Below are 16,979 nucleotides of genomic sequence, written 5' to 3'. Positions count from 1 at the left end.
GGAAAGATATGTGCCGGACATAATCAATCCTTGATAAGAGGTTGTATTATCCGGTCTTTTGATCAATACACAATTGAGAGAGATCTATTGCATTTTAGGTTACGCTAGAATATGTAATTCTTATTTCATGATAACTCTCTTTATTATATCTCTGAATGGATTTTACATGATTTACACTCTAAGCATGAACCATAATCATAAAACAACACTTTTATCTATGAATAAAATCTAAAATGATTAAAACTATATATAGCCATTAGTACCTTTCAACATTATCCACTTACACATACTATTAAAATAAAAAAATATCGATATTTATTGCGGTCAACAAAGCCACAATTTGACATGTCTAGAGGGAAGCAAATCAGTGTGCCCATTTTTCAGTATATGAAAGACACAATCATGAAAAGGTGTAAGAAAAGAGAATCAATAGTCAAAATACATTTAAAGTATATTGATTATTCGACTTTCATACTTGAACCATCATTCATCAATTATTTATCAAAACACACCTCAACTATCCGTTGTTTCTTTTTTCGACCTAAAATATCACCATCGTTCAGATAGAAAACTCGCACATTTAAATTCTTTTAAATTTGTTTTTGACTCTTCTCTCAACAATTTTATCAGGAATTGATTACTGAAAATTAGGCTCAGACAGAATAAGACAAAGAACTAGTCAACTTAAATTCCAGCAAAATTTAATCAATTTTTTAAAATATCTCCAAAGATGATTAAGAATACATGTTGATTTAATTTTGAGAATGCATGACAACTAAGAAGACTAGCAATAGTTGTTAAAAAATAAATCCAAAGTTGATTATGAGTGCATCTTGATTTTGACAATGCATGACAACTAAGAAGACTTGCAATAATTGTGGAAAAAGTCATACAAGTGATTTAATTACATTAGGAATTGCAGGTGACAACCATTTGTAGATGGACCATAATAAATAGAGTCCGGAGCCTAAAGGGCAAAAAAAAATTGTCAAAAATTCCAAAAGGGCACATCGCTTTTTATTCTAGCCAAAAGGGCAAAATCGCTGCATCAGCAGCGATTTTCCTCTGACAAAATGACGAAATAGCAGCGATTTCGTCTAAATTTTTTTTTTTTTTATTAAAAATCGCTGCGATTTTGTAATTTTTTTTAATTAAAGATCGCTGCTTTTTCTTTTAAAAAACTAAAACGGCACATCAAAATTTTTTTTATCCAAAAGGGCTTCTGACAAAACAAAAATAAAAATCGCTGCATATTTTCTCAAAAAAAAAAAAACTTTTTTTCTTCAAAATCGCTGCTATAGCAGCGAATTTGGTTAAGAATTTAAAAAAAAAGTTTTTTTTAAAATTTAATATTCTTTTATTATTATTTATGATATATAATTCAATTTTCCTCATGCTTCAACAATTTTATTGAGTATACTGTCGTCTTGTTTATCATTTTTATATTATTAATAAGTAATAATAGGCATGAAAATAATAGCACTCGGCATGAAAAACTCTGCCCCTGCAGCGATGTGTAAGGAAAAAAAAAATTCTGACTTAAAATCGCTACCACAGCAATTTTTTTTTTCTTTTTTTTACAATGGCAGCGATTTTTAATAATAATAATAAAAACAAAATTTAACAAAATCGCTGCTGTGGCAGCGATTTTTAATAATTTTTTTTTTTACAAAATCGCTGATGTGGCAGCGATTTTTAATTTTTTTTTTATAAAAAATTTAGACGAAATCGCTGCTATTTCGTCATTTTGTCAGAGGAAAATTGCTGCTAACGCAGCGATTTTGCCCTTTTGGCTAGAATAAAAAGTGATGTGCCCTTTTGGAATTTTTGACAATTTTTTTTTGCCCTTTAGGCTCCGGACTCATAATAAATATTGAACTCTCTTAGGAACTTCATATGTTCCCTAGACTAAGTTGATCATAATATTCATTTGTCCAAGATCTATTTTTTTTTTAACCTCCATAGCGAAATATTATTATAGAAAACATATATAATATATTTCTTGTGTTTCACATGATTTATCTAATTTTGACTTGACACAGAAGTTAAGAAAGTAAAGAGAATATTTGAATCTCTTGTAGTATTAAACTAAAGGTACGTAGAATGTATCGAAATGTTTTTAAATTTTGTAGTCCTAAACATGATATGTGGAAAATTGATAAGTCACATATCTACATGTTTCTTTTATAAATTACAAACTTTTAAATACACATAAAGATGGTACGGATATTTTTTTCACTCTGAGCATGAACTTTTTTTCGCAAAATTTAAAATGATGAGTTTTTTTTTTTTTTACAAAATATGAACTTATGAGTCAAGTTTTACATTTAAAAGATTTTGAAGTCACAATTTGGAAACCCAAAGATCCTGTTTTTTTTTTTTGAAGAATTTGAGATTTGAAATCATGATATAAATTCCAAATCGCATGTCCAAACGCCTACCAGAATTGTGTTCCTGAAGTACTTTGTAAACCAGAGGAGTTGCAGAAAAATCTGCAAAAAAGAAGACTGAAACATATTCCAATGTTGGTGCTTTGTAGTAACTATATTTCAGGACTAAATTGTAGTCTAGTTATCCACTCTTTGTAGGGTTGAAACACTATTTGAGTACCAAATAACAACCGTAATTCCACAAGTGAGGTCTGAGGAGGACAATGTATACGCAAACCTTACCCCTACCTCTCGTAGAGCTAGAGGCTGGGGAGAGAATACTCTGAATTTCTGGACATGGATCGTTCACCTCTTTTGTCATCTCAAGATCAAGTAGAACTCAAGGACACAGTAGTATGAAGTTCAAATAGGAAGACCAGCAATGCCATTAATTAGAGAAAACTAAGGGAAGCAATCATGCAGCACTTGGAATATCACCAAACTTTTCAGAGGCTAAAAATGTTTGAATTCATAGTATCAACAGAAATTTCAAAAGGAAACAGCAAATGCTGATACATTGGAGAAACTTATGGAAAGTAAACAGGCCAATTGAAGTAGTACGAGTCTCGGGCATCTTTATCCATGTACTGGTTCCACTGCAACATATGAAACTCAAATGAGAAACATAAATCCAGTAATTTCATCCTAGTTTGAAACAAAAAGCATTGGAACAAAAGCCGTCTTCCTTTTATGGCGCATAAGCGTTAACATAATCATAACATAAGAAACCTGAGAACCACGAGTACCTTAAATTCATAGTCCTGATTTTTCTTGAGAGCTTTCTTCCAGTGATATTGCTCAAAAAGCATGGCTTTGTCATGCCAGCTGCACATAACAACATACTCAATAAGTCAGATACACAGCAAAAATGATTTTTTTTAAAGGAATCTCAATCTTGCAGTAATATGGTTGTCGTTGAGACAACAATTACTACTGCCAGTACCCAACATGGCAAAATGTGATCACTTGCTGGGGCACAGACTACTGGCAATTAGCCATAGTGGAGTTCAACTGCGTCAAAACTAAAGTTTTGAAGCTATACTAGCATCCACAACTCAAGAAGCATAGCTCTAATAAGATCAAGAAGGTCACAAATTAAGAATGCATGGTAGCTTTGAATGATGTTTAAGTGAAATGATCAACCGGGCTCCATTTCAAAAAAAAAATGCATGGATTATGCTTTAATCAATTATCACTCTTGCATTGTATTTCAGATCTCGAGAGATGAGCCTTTAAAATTGTTAGTATAAAGTGATAAACAAATAAGCATAGGAAAAGATAACAATGACCCAATTTTCTTCAGATATGACCTATCTAATCTAACTCCAAATGTGAACTTGGAAAGCAGAAGGGAGCCTCATGAAAAAAGGGGGAAGAAAAGTGTAGGGGAGCCTCATATTACCTCTTACTACCCTTTTCAGTTCACTCGGACACCCAGCAAACCACCCTCTTTGCACCAACATTTTGCAAAAAGAATATAAACTTCTGCGATCTTTTGTTTCTCCTACCCTATTTCTAAGATTTACATGAAAGCACAAACAGATAATCTCCAACAAGCTAAGCATTCTACAGTCATCATGCATTGAGGTTTTTCTCTCGTGAATATGGAACTGTTCTACCGGGATGTGTCTCATGGCACTAATTTGGACCTCTTGGACAAAGCAGTACTTAAGAAGTTCCCAAGATTTAAACCTCCGACAAAGTTCGGGTGAGTGTGATCTTCCTTTATTTGAGGTCGTGCAAACACTAAGACCTTTTACGTGTCTGAGGCAATTGTCAAATATCCTCAAACTTTTTAGTTTTTGCTTTACTAAAGGTAAATCCCTGATCCATTTTTGTAATCAACAAATGATTTGTTCTTAATGAGAAACAGAATAGTGAGAAGGATTAGTAGTTCAACTTAGCATGAATGTACTGCTCCTTTGTTGTTCAAATGCCAACAGATGCCATTTAGCTGGAAGAGGTGGGAACTTACGGAGAACGGAACACAAAATAGAGAGATGTGTATGCATTAATTTTTAAGATACAAATTGAAAGAAAAGAATGAAAATGAAGCACAGAGACGACCTGCTAGCATGAATCAAGCGTTACTTATTCCTGAACTTCTGCAACTCAATGATCCTAATGACAATTTAATCCCTCAACATACTAGTGACACTTGTTTCAGCAATATAATCTTTGCACAAATGAAAAAAACCACAGAATGCCTACTGTCACTCTCAAACTAGTGATACTTATTACAGCAACACTATATTCTTTGAGCTGGCATTATAGTGTGCACTAACCTTCTATTGACAGTCTGCAAACTAATTTTTAGTAATATATCCAGTAAGAAGGTTTAGAAACCTAAATACGCAAAACCCTATATTCACCGATATTTCCATTTAAAAACATGTCAAATGGAAGCATCGACAATGTTCCGGACATCTCAACGGGGATGGAGAAAGGGCTAAAGTGAGCAGGCAAAACAACTTATTCAACCCCTTGATGAGAAACAGATTGACTCAATTATCTTTTTTGATATGGACTGACCCCACATATTTTAACTCTAAACTGTAAAGAGAAACCGGCAGTGTAAATTCAACAGCCCTTAATCATAATCACATCAAGAACAGCCTTAACTTTATCATGATAACGATCAAGAACAGCTTTGAAGGTTAATTACTTGTCCACCCAAAAAGAAAAGGGAACTTGCAAGGTGAAAAAAGACCTCCCTTGTGGTTTTACAATGCCAAATGGACCTCAACTCTACTTCAATTCTTAACATCATAATTTGATAAACCACTGTATTTATCCAAGACTAGTTGCTGGTGGCTATATGAATCCTTTATGCCATTTATGTTCTCTTCGGACTTATTTGATTCCACTTCCAAGTAATTAGTCATTTACCGCAAAGTAGAAGTTCTCTAAAACTAGAGGCAACAATACCAACTAAAAGTAGAAACGTCTTACTCATCCCCAAAGAGACGTACAAGTTCCTAACCAAACTACAAAGACTCCTAACAAGCACCATACCAACTTTAAATGCAACAAAAGTTGACCAACACCATATATCAATACCACTCCTCGAAACTACAAGCACACTGCATAGAACAAGAATTGAGCCAAATAAAGATAACCCCTTTACCACACTCCCTCCCTTACTCTTGCTTTAATAGCTCTTTGCACCACCAAATCCAAGAGTTGATACCACTCCTCAAAACTATAAGCAGTCACGCACACTATATAGAACAAGAATTGAGCCAAATAAAGATAACCCTTTATCACACTCTCTTTCTCTTGCTTTAATAGCTCCTTGCACCACCAACACCACATGTCGATACTACTCCTCAAAACTACAGACACTATATAGAACAAGAATTTAGCTAAATAAATAAAACCCCTTTACCACACACACACTCTCTCTCTCTCTTTCACCAACACCACAAGTTGATACCACTCCTCAACTACAAGCAAACTATATAGAACAAGAATCGAGCCAAATAAAGATAACCCCTTTACCACAATCTCTCTTGCTTCGATAGCTCTTTGCACCACAAACATCATAAGTCAATACTACTCCTCTAAAACTATAAGCACACTATATAGAACAAGAATTGAGCCAAAGAAAGGCAACCCCTTTACCACTCTCTGTCACCTTTGTCTTGCTGTAATAGCTCTTTGCACCACCAACACCACAAGTTGATACCACTCCTCAAAACTACAAGCACACTATATAGAACCAGAATTGAGCAAATTAAAGATAACCCCTTTACCAAACACACTCTCTCTCTTTCTCTTGCTTGAATAACTCTTTGCATCACCAACACCACAAGTTGATACCACTCATCAAAACTACAAGCACAATAATAGAACATGAATAGAGCCAAATAAAGATAACCCTTTTACCACACTCTCTTGCTTTAATAGCTCTTTGCACCACCAACACCACAAGTTGAGACCACTTCTCAAAACTACAAGCACACTATATAGAATAAGACTTTAGCCAAATAAAGTTAACCCCTTTATCACATTAACAACAAATATGAAGGAAAAAAATTGTACCCAAAACTATATAGAACAAGAATTGAGCCAAATAAAGACAACCCCTTTACAGCTCTCTCCCTCTCTTGCTTTAATAGCTCTTTGCACCACAAATACCATAACTCAATTCTACTCCTCAAACTTACAAACACACTACATAGAACAAGAATTTAGGCAAATAAAGATAACCCTTTTATCAAATTAACAACAAATACGAAAAACAACAAAACATTGTTGCAAAAAAGGAAATGAAAGTGAGTTTTGCAGGTTTTACTTGTATTGATTGGAAAGAGTCCACATGTAGGGATTGACCCATGTAAGAGCAGAGAAAGCAGCAGACCCGATCCATATATTCACGAATCGTTCCGGGTCGGCGTGTGGCACTCCCGGGTCACCCCTGTATGCGTTTCCAAAGTACTTCTCCATTTTTTTCTTCTTCTCAAACGCTAGGAGTTCTCTTTTGGCTTATCCCAATATTTTGTGTGCCAAAGGAACAATTATATTTATGTATGTGCTCTTAACTTTTTGGATTTTCACATTTTACCCCCTTGAACTTCTCATACTATCGGGTATCACATTGGAGTCTGTTTAAATTCAAATGTTAGTAAAATGTTTTCTAATAATGACGAGAGTCTGGTTTAAATTCAAATGATGGTAAACATTTTTTTAATAATAACATGTTATGTGTAGGGTTCGAACTCGAGACCTCACATGTGCATTAAATAAAAGTGTCCTCATACCTAGGGTTCGAACGAAGAATCTCACACCGGAGGTATAGTGCTTCTAAAAAAATGTTTCCATACCAGGATTCGAAATTTGAAATCTCATATTAGGGATGAAAGAACACTTGTTATTTTATTGGATAATTTTAAGAAAGTGAAAGTTTGTTCCTAATGTTCTATTTATGATTATTATTAAATATTAACCAATCATGTTACATTGAGTTAATGGTAAACATAATATACTTAAACTATTTCTTTTGCGAGTATCATATTTTAACTATCTATTGTTCTATTTACCTACTTAAACTATTGATTTTTCGCGAATTTTATACCTTAATTATCAAATTTACTTTGTATTAAAGTATATCTCAATGTTGGGTTGGTTTACAAACGCTTGTTATCTATTGAGAATAAATATTTGGTCAACTCAACATCAAACTATGTTTTAATATAAAAATAGTGATAGTTTAAGTAAATAAAGAGAATAATGAACCGTTTAAAATATGAAACTAATTAGGAAAAAAAAACTAATTGTTTATATGTGTTTTTGGATTATTAACTATATATTTTGCATTAAAAGAAAGAATGATATACAGAGGGAACTTAATTGGCTGTAATGAAAGAAAAAAACATCAATATGAAATTATGCCAATATAGAATAGTTACAAATCAACTACTTGAATTATGTATAAAGTTCACATATTCATATATGTAATGTTTTCCTCTTAAATTTGTAGTTTTGTAATCTCTATTTCTATTTATATTTAATGATGTTTACAACTTTTTCCTTAACATGGCAAAATAAATCACTCAATGTTGAAGTAAATGGATGATAAAAATTTTAATTGATATTTCTTTGTAAGAAAATGCATTTGGATGTTAAATTGGCCATAAACTAAGTTATGTTTTTTGAACTTAAAAAGCTTTTAGTAATAATAATATATTTAGTGTAATCTCACAAGTAATATTGAAAGACAACGACGTGTACATAATCTTATTCTCTTTTATGAAGGTAGAAATTCCTTTTGCTGAATTTTCGGCTCATGGATCAATTAAAACATAATAAAATAAAATATGAAAAATAAATATATTAATAAATAACATGCTAAAATCACATATGAAAAGAACAATAGGAACAACAAAGATTATGGTAATTAAAACAACAGATAATAATAAATTCGAACAATAGATAATAGAAATGTAATAACAACAATATTGATAAAAGGGAACTAGATAACGTTCTAACTACCAACTAATTTTTTACAATAATGCTCAACCTTCATGTCCTCCTATTAAGAGTTACGTCATCGATCTGAAGATAAATCATGTCTTGTCTAATTACTTATTTAAACACACTTTCAAAAATATTTTCAAGAATAAAATAAAATAAAAGTTATATGGGTCAATTGTGAGTTTTCTAAACTACATGGGCTTATATGCTATTATTAGAATGCTTTTTTTTTCTATAAAAAAAAGGTCCCGCTCCAGTATTCGATCCTCCACTCTCTCGATCTAAAAATCCCTTTCTTGGTGTTTACCGTTTAGGGTTTATCAAAAAATTCTCCATAAACCCTTCTAAGCTCTCTCAATTTTGAAGCAATTTCAATTTACAAATCAAGAAATCGGTACCCCAAGTTGAATTAGTCCCAAAAATCAGCTGTAAGTACTCATTTTCATACATTTTGGTTGTATATTTGGGGCATTTGGTGTTGTAGTTTTTCTTGTTAATGTAGCCTAATAGTTAAGGTTTTATGAATTATCAAGTGGGGTTGAGGAATCTTGAGGTGGGTTCTTGGTTTTGTTGAAGAATTTGGTTGAGTTTTGGGTTCTGGGGTTCGCATTTTACATCACAAAGTTGTGATTTTGTTTTCTTTTTGGGAAGAGACATGAGTTTACAAAGTGGGGTGGAGGAATATTGATGTTTGTATTTGATTTTGTTGAGGAATTTGGATGAGTTTTGGGTTCTGGGGTTCACATTTTGTGTCACAAAGTTGTGATTTTTGTTTTGTTTTGGGAAAAGACAGGAGTTTACCAAGTGTGGTGGAGGAATATTGAGGTTTGTATTTGATTTTGTTGAAGATTTTGGTTGAGTTTTGGGTTCTGGGGTTTGCATTTTACATCGCCCAATTTGTGATTTTTTTTTTTGTTTCTGGGAAAAGATACGAGTTTACCAAGTGGGGTGGATGAATATTGAGGTTTCTATTTGATTTTGTTGAAAATTTTGGTTGAGTTTTGGGTTCTGGGGTTGTCATTTTACATCACCAAGTTGTGATTTTTTTAACATTTTGGGAGAAGCCAAGAGTTTAGTAATTCATGTCTACTTGTATTTTGAGCAATTGGGCTGTGCTTTTACTCCTTAATGCAGCTTAAATGCATAGGGTCTTCATGAATTGCAAATGAGTGTTGGGATCTTGAACTGCATATTTGAGTTGTGGAGTTTTTTGTAATGTTACCAAGTTGTGAACTTTTCCTGTTAAAGGCACAAGTTTGAGCTGAGTGGTGAGGTTTTTGAGTAGAAGAAGCTGTAAATCTTTTAGGAATTTGAATATGATCATTGGAGGTAATGCCGAGGATAAAAGGGAGAAAGAGAGTACTGTTGATAATACTAGGGAAGAAAGAGCTGGTACAGACGATTTTGGGCGAGCAATATCGAGGACCGCAGTGGCACAGATATGTGAAAGTATTGGATTTGAGATCTTCAATGAATCTGCTCTTGAATCACTTGCAGACATTGCAATTAAGTATATACTTGACCTAGGGAAGACTGCTAGTAGTAGTGCTAATTTAGCTGGAAGAACACAGTGCAATGTGTTTGATATTATTCATGGATTAGAGGATATGTGTGCCTCCACTGGTTTTCTGCGAGCATCGGAAGTGAACCGCTGTGGGTTAAGTTCTGGTATTGTTAGCGAGATGGTTGAGTATGTGGACTCTGCTGAAGAGATACCATTTTCTCAACCTCTTCCACATTTTCCTGTGGTAAAACATCCCAATTTGATACCCAGTTTTTTACAAATTGGTGAAACACCGCCATTTAAGCACATACCTCCATGGTTGCCTGCATTTCCTGATCCGCATACTTATGTACGGACCCCCACATGGAATGAGAGGGCATCGGATCCTCGAGCTGATAAAATTGAATTAGCAAGACAGCGAAGGAAGGCAGAAAGATCTTTATTAAATTTACAACAGCGATTGGTATGCAATGGTTCAGCAGTGGCATCAACTTCTAGGCAGCCAGATGATGTTGGTATCACTTCAAGTGCTAGTAAAAGTGAAAACCCATTTCTTGCAAAACCTTTTCAAGCTGGTGAGAAAGATGTGGACCCAGTGGCTCTTCCAACTAAACTTTCTAGTGAGGTAGATGATAAAAATCATGTTTCTTTGCTGGAGACGTTCTCCCCAGCAATTCAGGCAATGAAGGATGGGCTTTCTGAAACAGTAAATGGTACAGAGAAAACACTTCCGGACAAGAGGCCTGCTGTCTGTTTAGAGTTTAGACCTGGAAAGAAGGCCTTAGGTGATTCTTTGGATCTAAGGCTTTGGAAAAAGGGTTCTGCGAGAAACGCTTCCTTGTTCCGGCGGGATGAAGATAGAGATGACAAGAAGAGGAGAGCTGAGTTAATACTGAGACAATCTAGGGAAAATCAGCAGGAGTTAACCCAGTTGTAAATTAGTTGGTTAGCTTCATGGGGTAGTTCTGTACCCTTTTCAAAACAGCAGCAATTGATTAGGTTTAGATAAAAGTCAAGTCATACTGTAATTCTTCTGTGGATGTCACAGAGTCTGTTTGGATGTCGAGATGTAGTAACGTAGAGCATTTTTTTGAGGTTAGTCATTGTTCAATCTCCAATGAATCTATTTCAGTGAGAATCTTTTTCCTTTTGCAAATGAAGTTTCTCCTTCTGCTCACTCCCTGGAAAAGAGTAGGAACACAAGTTTTTGAATAGCGGTGGTGTTGATCATGCATGTATTTGCTTTGATGGCTGTGAATTTTTCATTGTTCAGTCTTTAATGCAGAAGTTTGGAAGTGGAGTTGATGGATGAAAGCATGACAATTGATGAGAAATGTCAATCCTATTTGCTTTGTTTTCTCTTAACTAGAAAAAGGACTAAATTTATTGGCCCCCTTCACATTTTTTTTTCTTCATTTCATACAAATTGGTAGTTGTTATTTGTGAGTGTGGTAACTCAGGGACTAACAGTAGACTCAAGCTATATGAGTATCTTACATGGCTAGTAAACAAGCCACATCCTAACTATTATGTTCAAATCTTGGCAGCAACGATGATGCAACTGCATTTACCACTCTTATGCTTTTGGATGATATTCCTTCACATTTTTAATTGAAGATGTAACTAGAAAATGTGTAAAGGATGTTCTATGTTTTAACATTTTGTTGTCAACTTGCTATCAATGTCTTGCTGCCTTATTGTTCAGACTAGTAGTTTTTGGAGTTCTCTTAGAACCTTGTGTGTTTTAACTTGTTTCATTCATAGGTAAAAGGTATGTTATAAGGTTATTCATGAAACTCAAGGAATTTATTTTATCCATAGGATCTTGAAATTATCCCTTGAAATATGTATTCTGCAGTAACGCCAGTTTTCTAATGGATAATAGACCATGCTGGTTATACACGAAAAAATCAGATTATATGGATTGTTTTTATACGAAAAAACAGATTATTTCCTTCATTCAACCAAAGTAAGGCACAAATTTGAAATTATGAACAATGGACGCCATACATATCTAGCGTAGACACACCACCCTCCTCCAATCCCACTTGCAGGGTCATACATGTCCTGCATTAGAGATGTCTAAACAGAAATTTCACAGCTGCACTGCAAAAAAATCGTTTTCAAACAACAGGTTCATGTTTGCATAGATAGAGAATAAATGCTAATAGACACTATGGGATATGTTCTGAAAATTCGAGTCTTAACATACAAAACTAAAATTTAAGCAAGCAAAAATGAAAATGTGCAAACTGAGTGTCTTTTTTTTCCGTCTGCTCTCTAACAATTAACATTCCACAGGTCGACTAGTGCTGCTCGAGTAATTGAATTAGTGTAATAGAAAAACTGTCTAAAACAATCCTCTCCAAGAACAGTCGCGAAAGATGGGGCTGGTCTGGAGGGTGGCAGTTTGTTGAGCTCATGAATACTGAATTAATCCAGACCATTACTTCAACTTCAACTCGGTTTCCAGAGGAAATATTTTCCCACGGTGATTAAAGATCATAAAATCCAGATTGGCAGGCAAAGCGACCACCCTGCATTGTAGAGATATGTAAGATACCCAAAAAAGGACATTGCATATACATTAAGAGCAAGTGAACTGACTTCTGCTACCAATTCTCACTTGGCTATTCATGAAGTTAAAACACCAGAACAATGAATGCGCTTTCACACAATTCTTTAAATGAGCTTTAGCAACAAAAAATACAACAGAAAGCAGGGGTACTTGCTTGCCAGGGACCTATCAACTTAACTATCACTTTTCTACTTCAGTAAATGCCCTAAAAGATACCCATAATCTAGACTGTTCCCTAGAATTTGAAGGACGGTGATGTAACTCTCAAATCAGGTGAAACAAGGAAAATATGCACATAAAAGCTTTCACTGAAGTTGTTATTCAGCACTCCAGTAAAATAATATTATAGATGCCCTACAACCACAAAGACATTGCACAAATGGTACCCATCACCTAGAGCCAACCCCACGATTCCAATTTCAAATACCAAGGTGACCAGACATTCCTCTGCCTCTCTCCACTCTACTTTTCTTCCCTTTCAGCTACTGCAGAGAGCAAAATTATCTCCAAATCATGTAATGGTTTATCCCCATCATAGGGTCTTAGGAGGTAGGAAATAGGTATAGTGTCAAATATAAGTCATAACAGAACTCCTTTTCACAATCTACCATCGTTTCTTTGGCGGCAAATCAAGGTTTACTTTAGCAAAATAGTGAAACAAAACCATTACCTCCATTTCTCAAAATTTAACCAATTCAGCCGTTTCGTCCACTACTAGCTTCTGCATTGAGGGATTGCTAGCAATGAAATACTTGGACGTTATCATCCCAAAATACCAAGTTAATATCGAACTATATTTTCTAACTTAGTGAATACCTTAAATAGGAGGAGCGTAAATATCATGTGTCTGGTATCCACAAGAGACTAGGTAAATAAATAAAAAAATCCTAAATAAAAAAGAAAATACATGTCTTTCTAATGAGATGTGATCTGTCGAGGGTTAGCTGAACTAAGCTAAGTGGACAGGGGAAAAGGTCGAGGGATCAATAGCAGAAGTCATAATTTGCGGTATTCCTAGGTAGATATAAGTAGGAATGGGAAAAACACATTGGGAAACTATGATTCAAAAAATAAAGTTTGTAGACATAGAGTAAAGTAATGGTAGGATTATCAAATTAAAACTAGTGTGGTAAAGTAAAGAATCAACATCACTAGTCTTTAGTGTCTATATTCAAAACTGAAACCAAATTTTCTATACTTAGAAAACTGGATTAAAAGGAGACAAATACTAAATTTTGTAAAGATATAGGTATGTCCAAGGATAAAAAATGATTTATTAGGGGAAATCTGATAGGAGAGATCATGGTGTTGACTGTTGACACAGTATATGGAGATATGGTTGCAGTAACAAAGAGTTACCCGGTATCTCTGTCTGTGGGAGGCAGGTACTCTATGGAACAATTAAGATGCGCGTAAACCAGTGTTATCAAAGGCGAAAAGCGCAAAAAAGCTCTAAGGTTTGTGGGGGCTTTAACCGCAAAGCGCAAATAAAGCGTGGACTTTAATGAAAAAGAGCGTAAAGGGAGAAAAGAATACAAATACACATGTTTATTCCAAGACTAATAATTATAAACATGAATGACAAATATATGACCAAAAAGATTGAAATTTTTTTTATGATAAAGTGAAATATCAATTATTTAGTTTCAATTCTTCATAAGAGGCTCATTGACAAGGAAATGGTTGCCTTAGAACCTTGATGACGACACTAAAGCGCACATGTTTTGAGCCTTGCTTCAGGGATTAAGCGCGCTTAAAGTGCACCTTTGATAACACTGGCGTAAACTCGCCCGTGCACCATAATTATATGAACAAAAAAATTGATGTGGTACTAGAAATGAAAATGTTATTTACAGGTTTCCCTAACTTATGTTTAGTTTTAGTTAACACTTGCACCTGAAGGGACGAAGGTTGGTCAACAGCCAACTAAACTTATACTTCTTCTCTGAACAAAAAGGGGAACTGCACTTGATAACATTTAAAAGTAAGTAAAGTCAAATAGACTTCATTTCTACTAAAAGAAAATGCGCAGGCCACCGGGAGAAACCACCCAAAATAGACGGGTGACGCTAGATGTGAAGCGGCAGGCACGACAAAAGAAGAAGAGCTGCAAGCACAACGATTCTGTGGTGGATACTAAACAGTCAAACCAAAGCACATTTAAAGACAAGTGCTTAAAGAAGGGAGCATCGGAGTTAGAAGCTAACACAGTTATCCAGTGGAAGAAAATGAGAAGTTGCATTGGAATGTAGCATCTAGCTATATCTAAAAGTCTAAGACATTAACCACAGTAATTCTGACACAGGAATGGTGCAGGGCAAGGCTATGTAATAAAATGGAAATTATTAACACCAGAGAAGTCAAGGAGAACTTTAAAGATTCACATCCATGACCAAAAGAAACATTAGCACACTCTAAGCATTGTGTCCATTGAAGTTAAGGTATCCTTGTAAAGGATTGGAAGTGCCTTAAAGAAGTCGGAATGGTATAACTCACCAAGCTATGAAATTTTGTTTGCAGTAGCGCAACAATAACAAAGAAAAACGCGAAATGAGTAGAGAAAGAGTTTCTTAGTTCTGATACATAAAAATGAAAGTGATATTCAACGTTGTCTGAACTTCGAGAAAAGAATGATAAAGTAAACATTTAGGGATATTACAAGGGTGACAGAGAACATGTTAGACTACAAAGGAGGCAATATGCAAGAAAAATGATGGAAATTTATAGAGGTTATATTTTTTCTAAAACAAAAAAATAAATTGGAAGAGAAAGGGGATTTCCACATGATAGTCATTGGCCTAGCACTACCTCTAAACTTGCCGAGGGGCACTTCGTCCACGAGGTAAGCCCTAGTTGTTCATTAACTTAGAGAAAGAAACTGATATAGTGCCAGAAGAAGTCCTTTGTGAGTGCTTAAGAAGAACAAAATACATATAACAGTATAACGCATGGAGGATATGAGCAAGGGAACATTGACCACCGTGAGATAGTGAGAATAGATCTTCCCATAACTGTGGATTTACACCAACAATCTATATTCCTACAAGTCCCTAGAAATCCAAAAATTTCTATTACTGCAAAACAAAGAAAAAACAATAAAAATACAAGAACCCCAACTAAAAAGAATGAATTAAGTACCTGTTTTCCTCAGATTGAGGATGGATTGACTTGAAATTTCCAGGGGCAGCCATTGCAGCCCACAAGCATAACACTAAACTAACTATCAATTCGATAACAACCTGCACATTACCCAATACTTTAGATCAATCATTACCACATCACTACAACAACATACCCACTATAATCCCACAAGTGGGGCCAAGGAAGGGTGATGTGCACACAACCTTACCCCTACACTATGAAGGTAGAGAGGTTGTTTCCAATACACCTTCGGCTCAAGCAATCATATCAAAAATCAAACATGTAAAGAAAATACAGTAGCGAAAACGCCATGTTGAAAATAATTAAGAAGAGAACAAGTAGTGACAACAAACAACACGATTGAACAACAAAACAATTTAAAAGAGAATAATCATTACCACATCACAACAACAACAACAACAACAACATACCCAGCATAATCCTACAAGTGGGGTCAGGGAAGGTAGACAGACTATATCCGATAAGCCTTAAGCTCGAGCAAACATATCCAAAATAAAGTATGTAAAGTAAATACAATAGCAACAGCAAATAACACAATTGAACAACAAACATTTACTTCTTGATTGAACAACAAACAATTAAGAAGAGATCAATCACTACCACATCACATACATATAAAAAAATTCAACTTCTTATCAACTCTAATAACTCAGCAGATTCAACAAAAAAGGTGAAAAATGAAAATTTACATTAATGGATGGTCCAGAAAACTCCTCCTCAGTAATCTTAAGCAAAGCCCTATCTGAAATTGAACAAAAAAAATATTTCTTCAAACTGATGCAGCAAAAAAAGGTAAAAAGGGAATAAAAACCTAAGGGGATTACATTGGATTGTGGAATAGGTAGCATGAGATAGAATAAGAACACCGATGACGCCAACGAGGAAACCGGCACCCATCTTGGTCGGAGAATAGATCGGCGGCCGGCGAAGAAGATTTTGATGGCGGAGATCAAGTAAAAGTGAGCTAAATCTGCTTTAGCTGGTTGTACTTTGCAGATTTAGCAGCGTAGATCCGTATTTCTATTCGGGTCGGGTACTTACCCGACGTTATATTTAGTCCAAAGATTTCGAGATTCAATTTCTTTTTTTTGTTTGATCCTAATTTTTTCATATATTTTTTTAAATATTAAATTATATTTAAAAAAATTATATTCGAATGCACGATCAAAATTAAATTATTTGACTATTGAAACCTGAACAATATATATAAACTGCGAGAGTAATAGTACTACATTAATATTCTTATTATTTATACCAGAGCTTAATTTGAGGGAGGATTCTGTAACTCTTAATTCTTGAAGGGATGTATATGTATTGTCTCAAACTAGAG

At 34.6% G+C, this 16,979-nt stretch overlaps 4 protein-coding genes across 4 annotated transcripts in view; 1 reads left to right on the top strand and 3 right to left on the bottom strand.

Moving 5' to 3' along the window:
- The window catches only part of LOC125826478 (uncharacterized), a 272,616-nt gene extending 269,309 nt beyond the window's left edge, over positions 1-3,307 (bottom strand). The window contains exon 1 of the mRNA XM_049505841.1: positions 3,301-3,307. Coding sequence (XP_049361798.1) covers positions 3,301-3,302 — 2 coding nt within the window. The 5' untranslated portion in view covers positions 3,303-3,307. The remainder of the gene's footprint in view (positions 1-3,300) is intronic.
- On the bottom strand, positions 2,839-6,934 carry LOC125826470 (uncharacterized). The gene is made up of 3 exons (XM_049505811.1): positions 6,727-6,934; positions 3,176-3,254; positions 2,839-3,025 (listed from the first exon to the last, which is right to left on the bottom strand). The coding sequence occupies exons 1-3, from the start codon at positions 6,876-6,878 to the stop codon at positions 2,957-2,959; spliced, it is 300 nt and encodes a 99-aa protein (XP_049361768.1). The 5' UTR covers positions 6,879-6,934; the 3' UTR covers positions 2,839-2,956.
- A 2,409-nt stretch (positions 6,935-9,343) lies between these two features.
- On the top strand, positions 9,344-11,059 carry LOC125826303 (transcription initiation factor TFIID subunit 8). The gene has a single exon (XM_049505623.1). It carries the CDS (start codon positions 9,722-9,724, stop codon positions 10,844-10,846), a length of 1,125 nt encoding a protein of 374 aa, XP_049361580.1. The 5' UTR covers positions 9,344-9,721; the 3' UTR covers positions 10,847-11,059.
- A 1,008-nt stretch (positions 11,060-12,067) lies between these two features.
- On the bottom strand, positions 12,068-16,713 carry LOC125826462 (membrane magnesium transporter). Its single transcript, XM_049505800.1, has 4 exons — positions 16,474-16,713; positions 16,339-16,391; positions 15,626-15,726; positions 12,068-12,446 (listed from the first exon to the last, which is right to left on the bottom strand). The coding sequence occupies exons 1-4, from the start codon at positions 16,544-16,546 to the stop codon at positions 12,356-12,358; spliced, it is 318 nt and encodes a 105-aa protein (XP_049361757.1). The 5' UTR covers positions 16,547-16,713; the 3' UTR covers positions 12,068-12,355.
- Between the last annotated feature and the right edge of the window lie 266 nt (positions 16,714-16,979).

Source organism: Solanum verrucosum, unplaced genomic scaffold, assembly GCF_900185275.1.
Source record: "Solanum verrucosum unplaced genomic scaffold, falcon-dt-bn FXZP01000125.1, whole genome shotgun sequence".
Lineage (NCBI taxonomy): Eukaryota > Viridiplantae > Streptophyta > Magnoliopsida > Solanales > Solanaceae > Solanum > Solanum verrucosum.
This window is presented reverse-complemented; position numbering and strand designations above follow the sequence as displayed.

Coding starts and splice junctions, on each gene's coding strand:
- LOC125826470 (XM_049505811.1), bottom strand. CDS start 6,878: ATGGAGAAGTACTTTGGAAACGCATACAGGGGTGACCCGGGAGTGCCA. Junction 3,255..6,726: donor ACTCTTTCCAATCAATACAA/GTAAAACCTGCA, acceptor TGTTATGTGCAG/CTGGCATGACAAAGCCATGC. Junction 3,026..3,175: donor ATCAGGACTATGAATTTAAG/GTACTCGTGGTT, acceptor CATATGTTGCAG/TGGAACCAGTACATGGATAA.
- LOC125826303 (XM_049505623.1), top strand. CDS start 9,722: ATGATCATTGGAGGTAATGCCGAGGATAAAAGGGAGAAAGAGAGTACT.
- LOC125826462 (XM_049505800.1), bottom strand. CDS start 16,546: ATGGGTGCCGGTTTCCTCGTTGGCGTCATCGGTGTTCTTATTCTATCT. Junction 16,392..16,473: donor TACCTATTCCACAATCCAAT/GTAATCCCCTTA, acceptor GTTCAATTTCAG/ATAGGGCTTTGCTTAAGATT. Junction 12,447..15,625: donor CCTCAATCTGAGGAAAACAG/GTACTTAATTCA, acceptor TCTACAATGCAG/GGTGGTCGCTTTGCCTGCCA.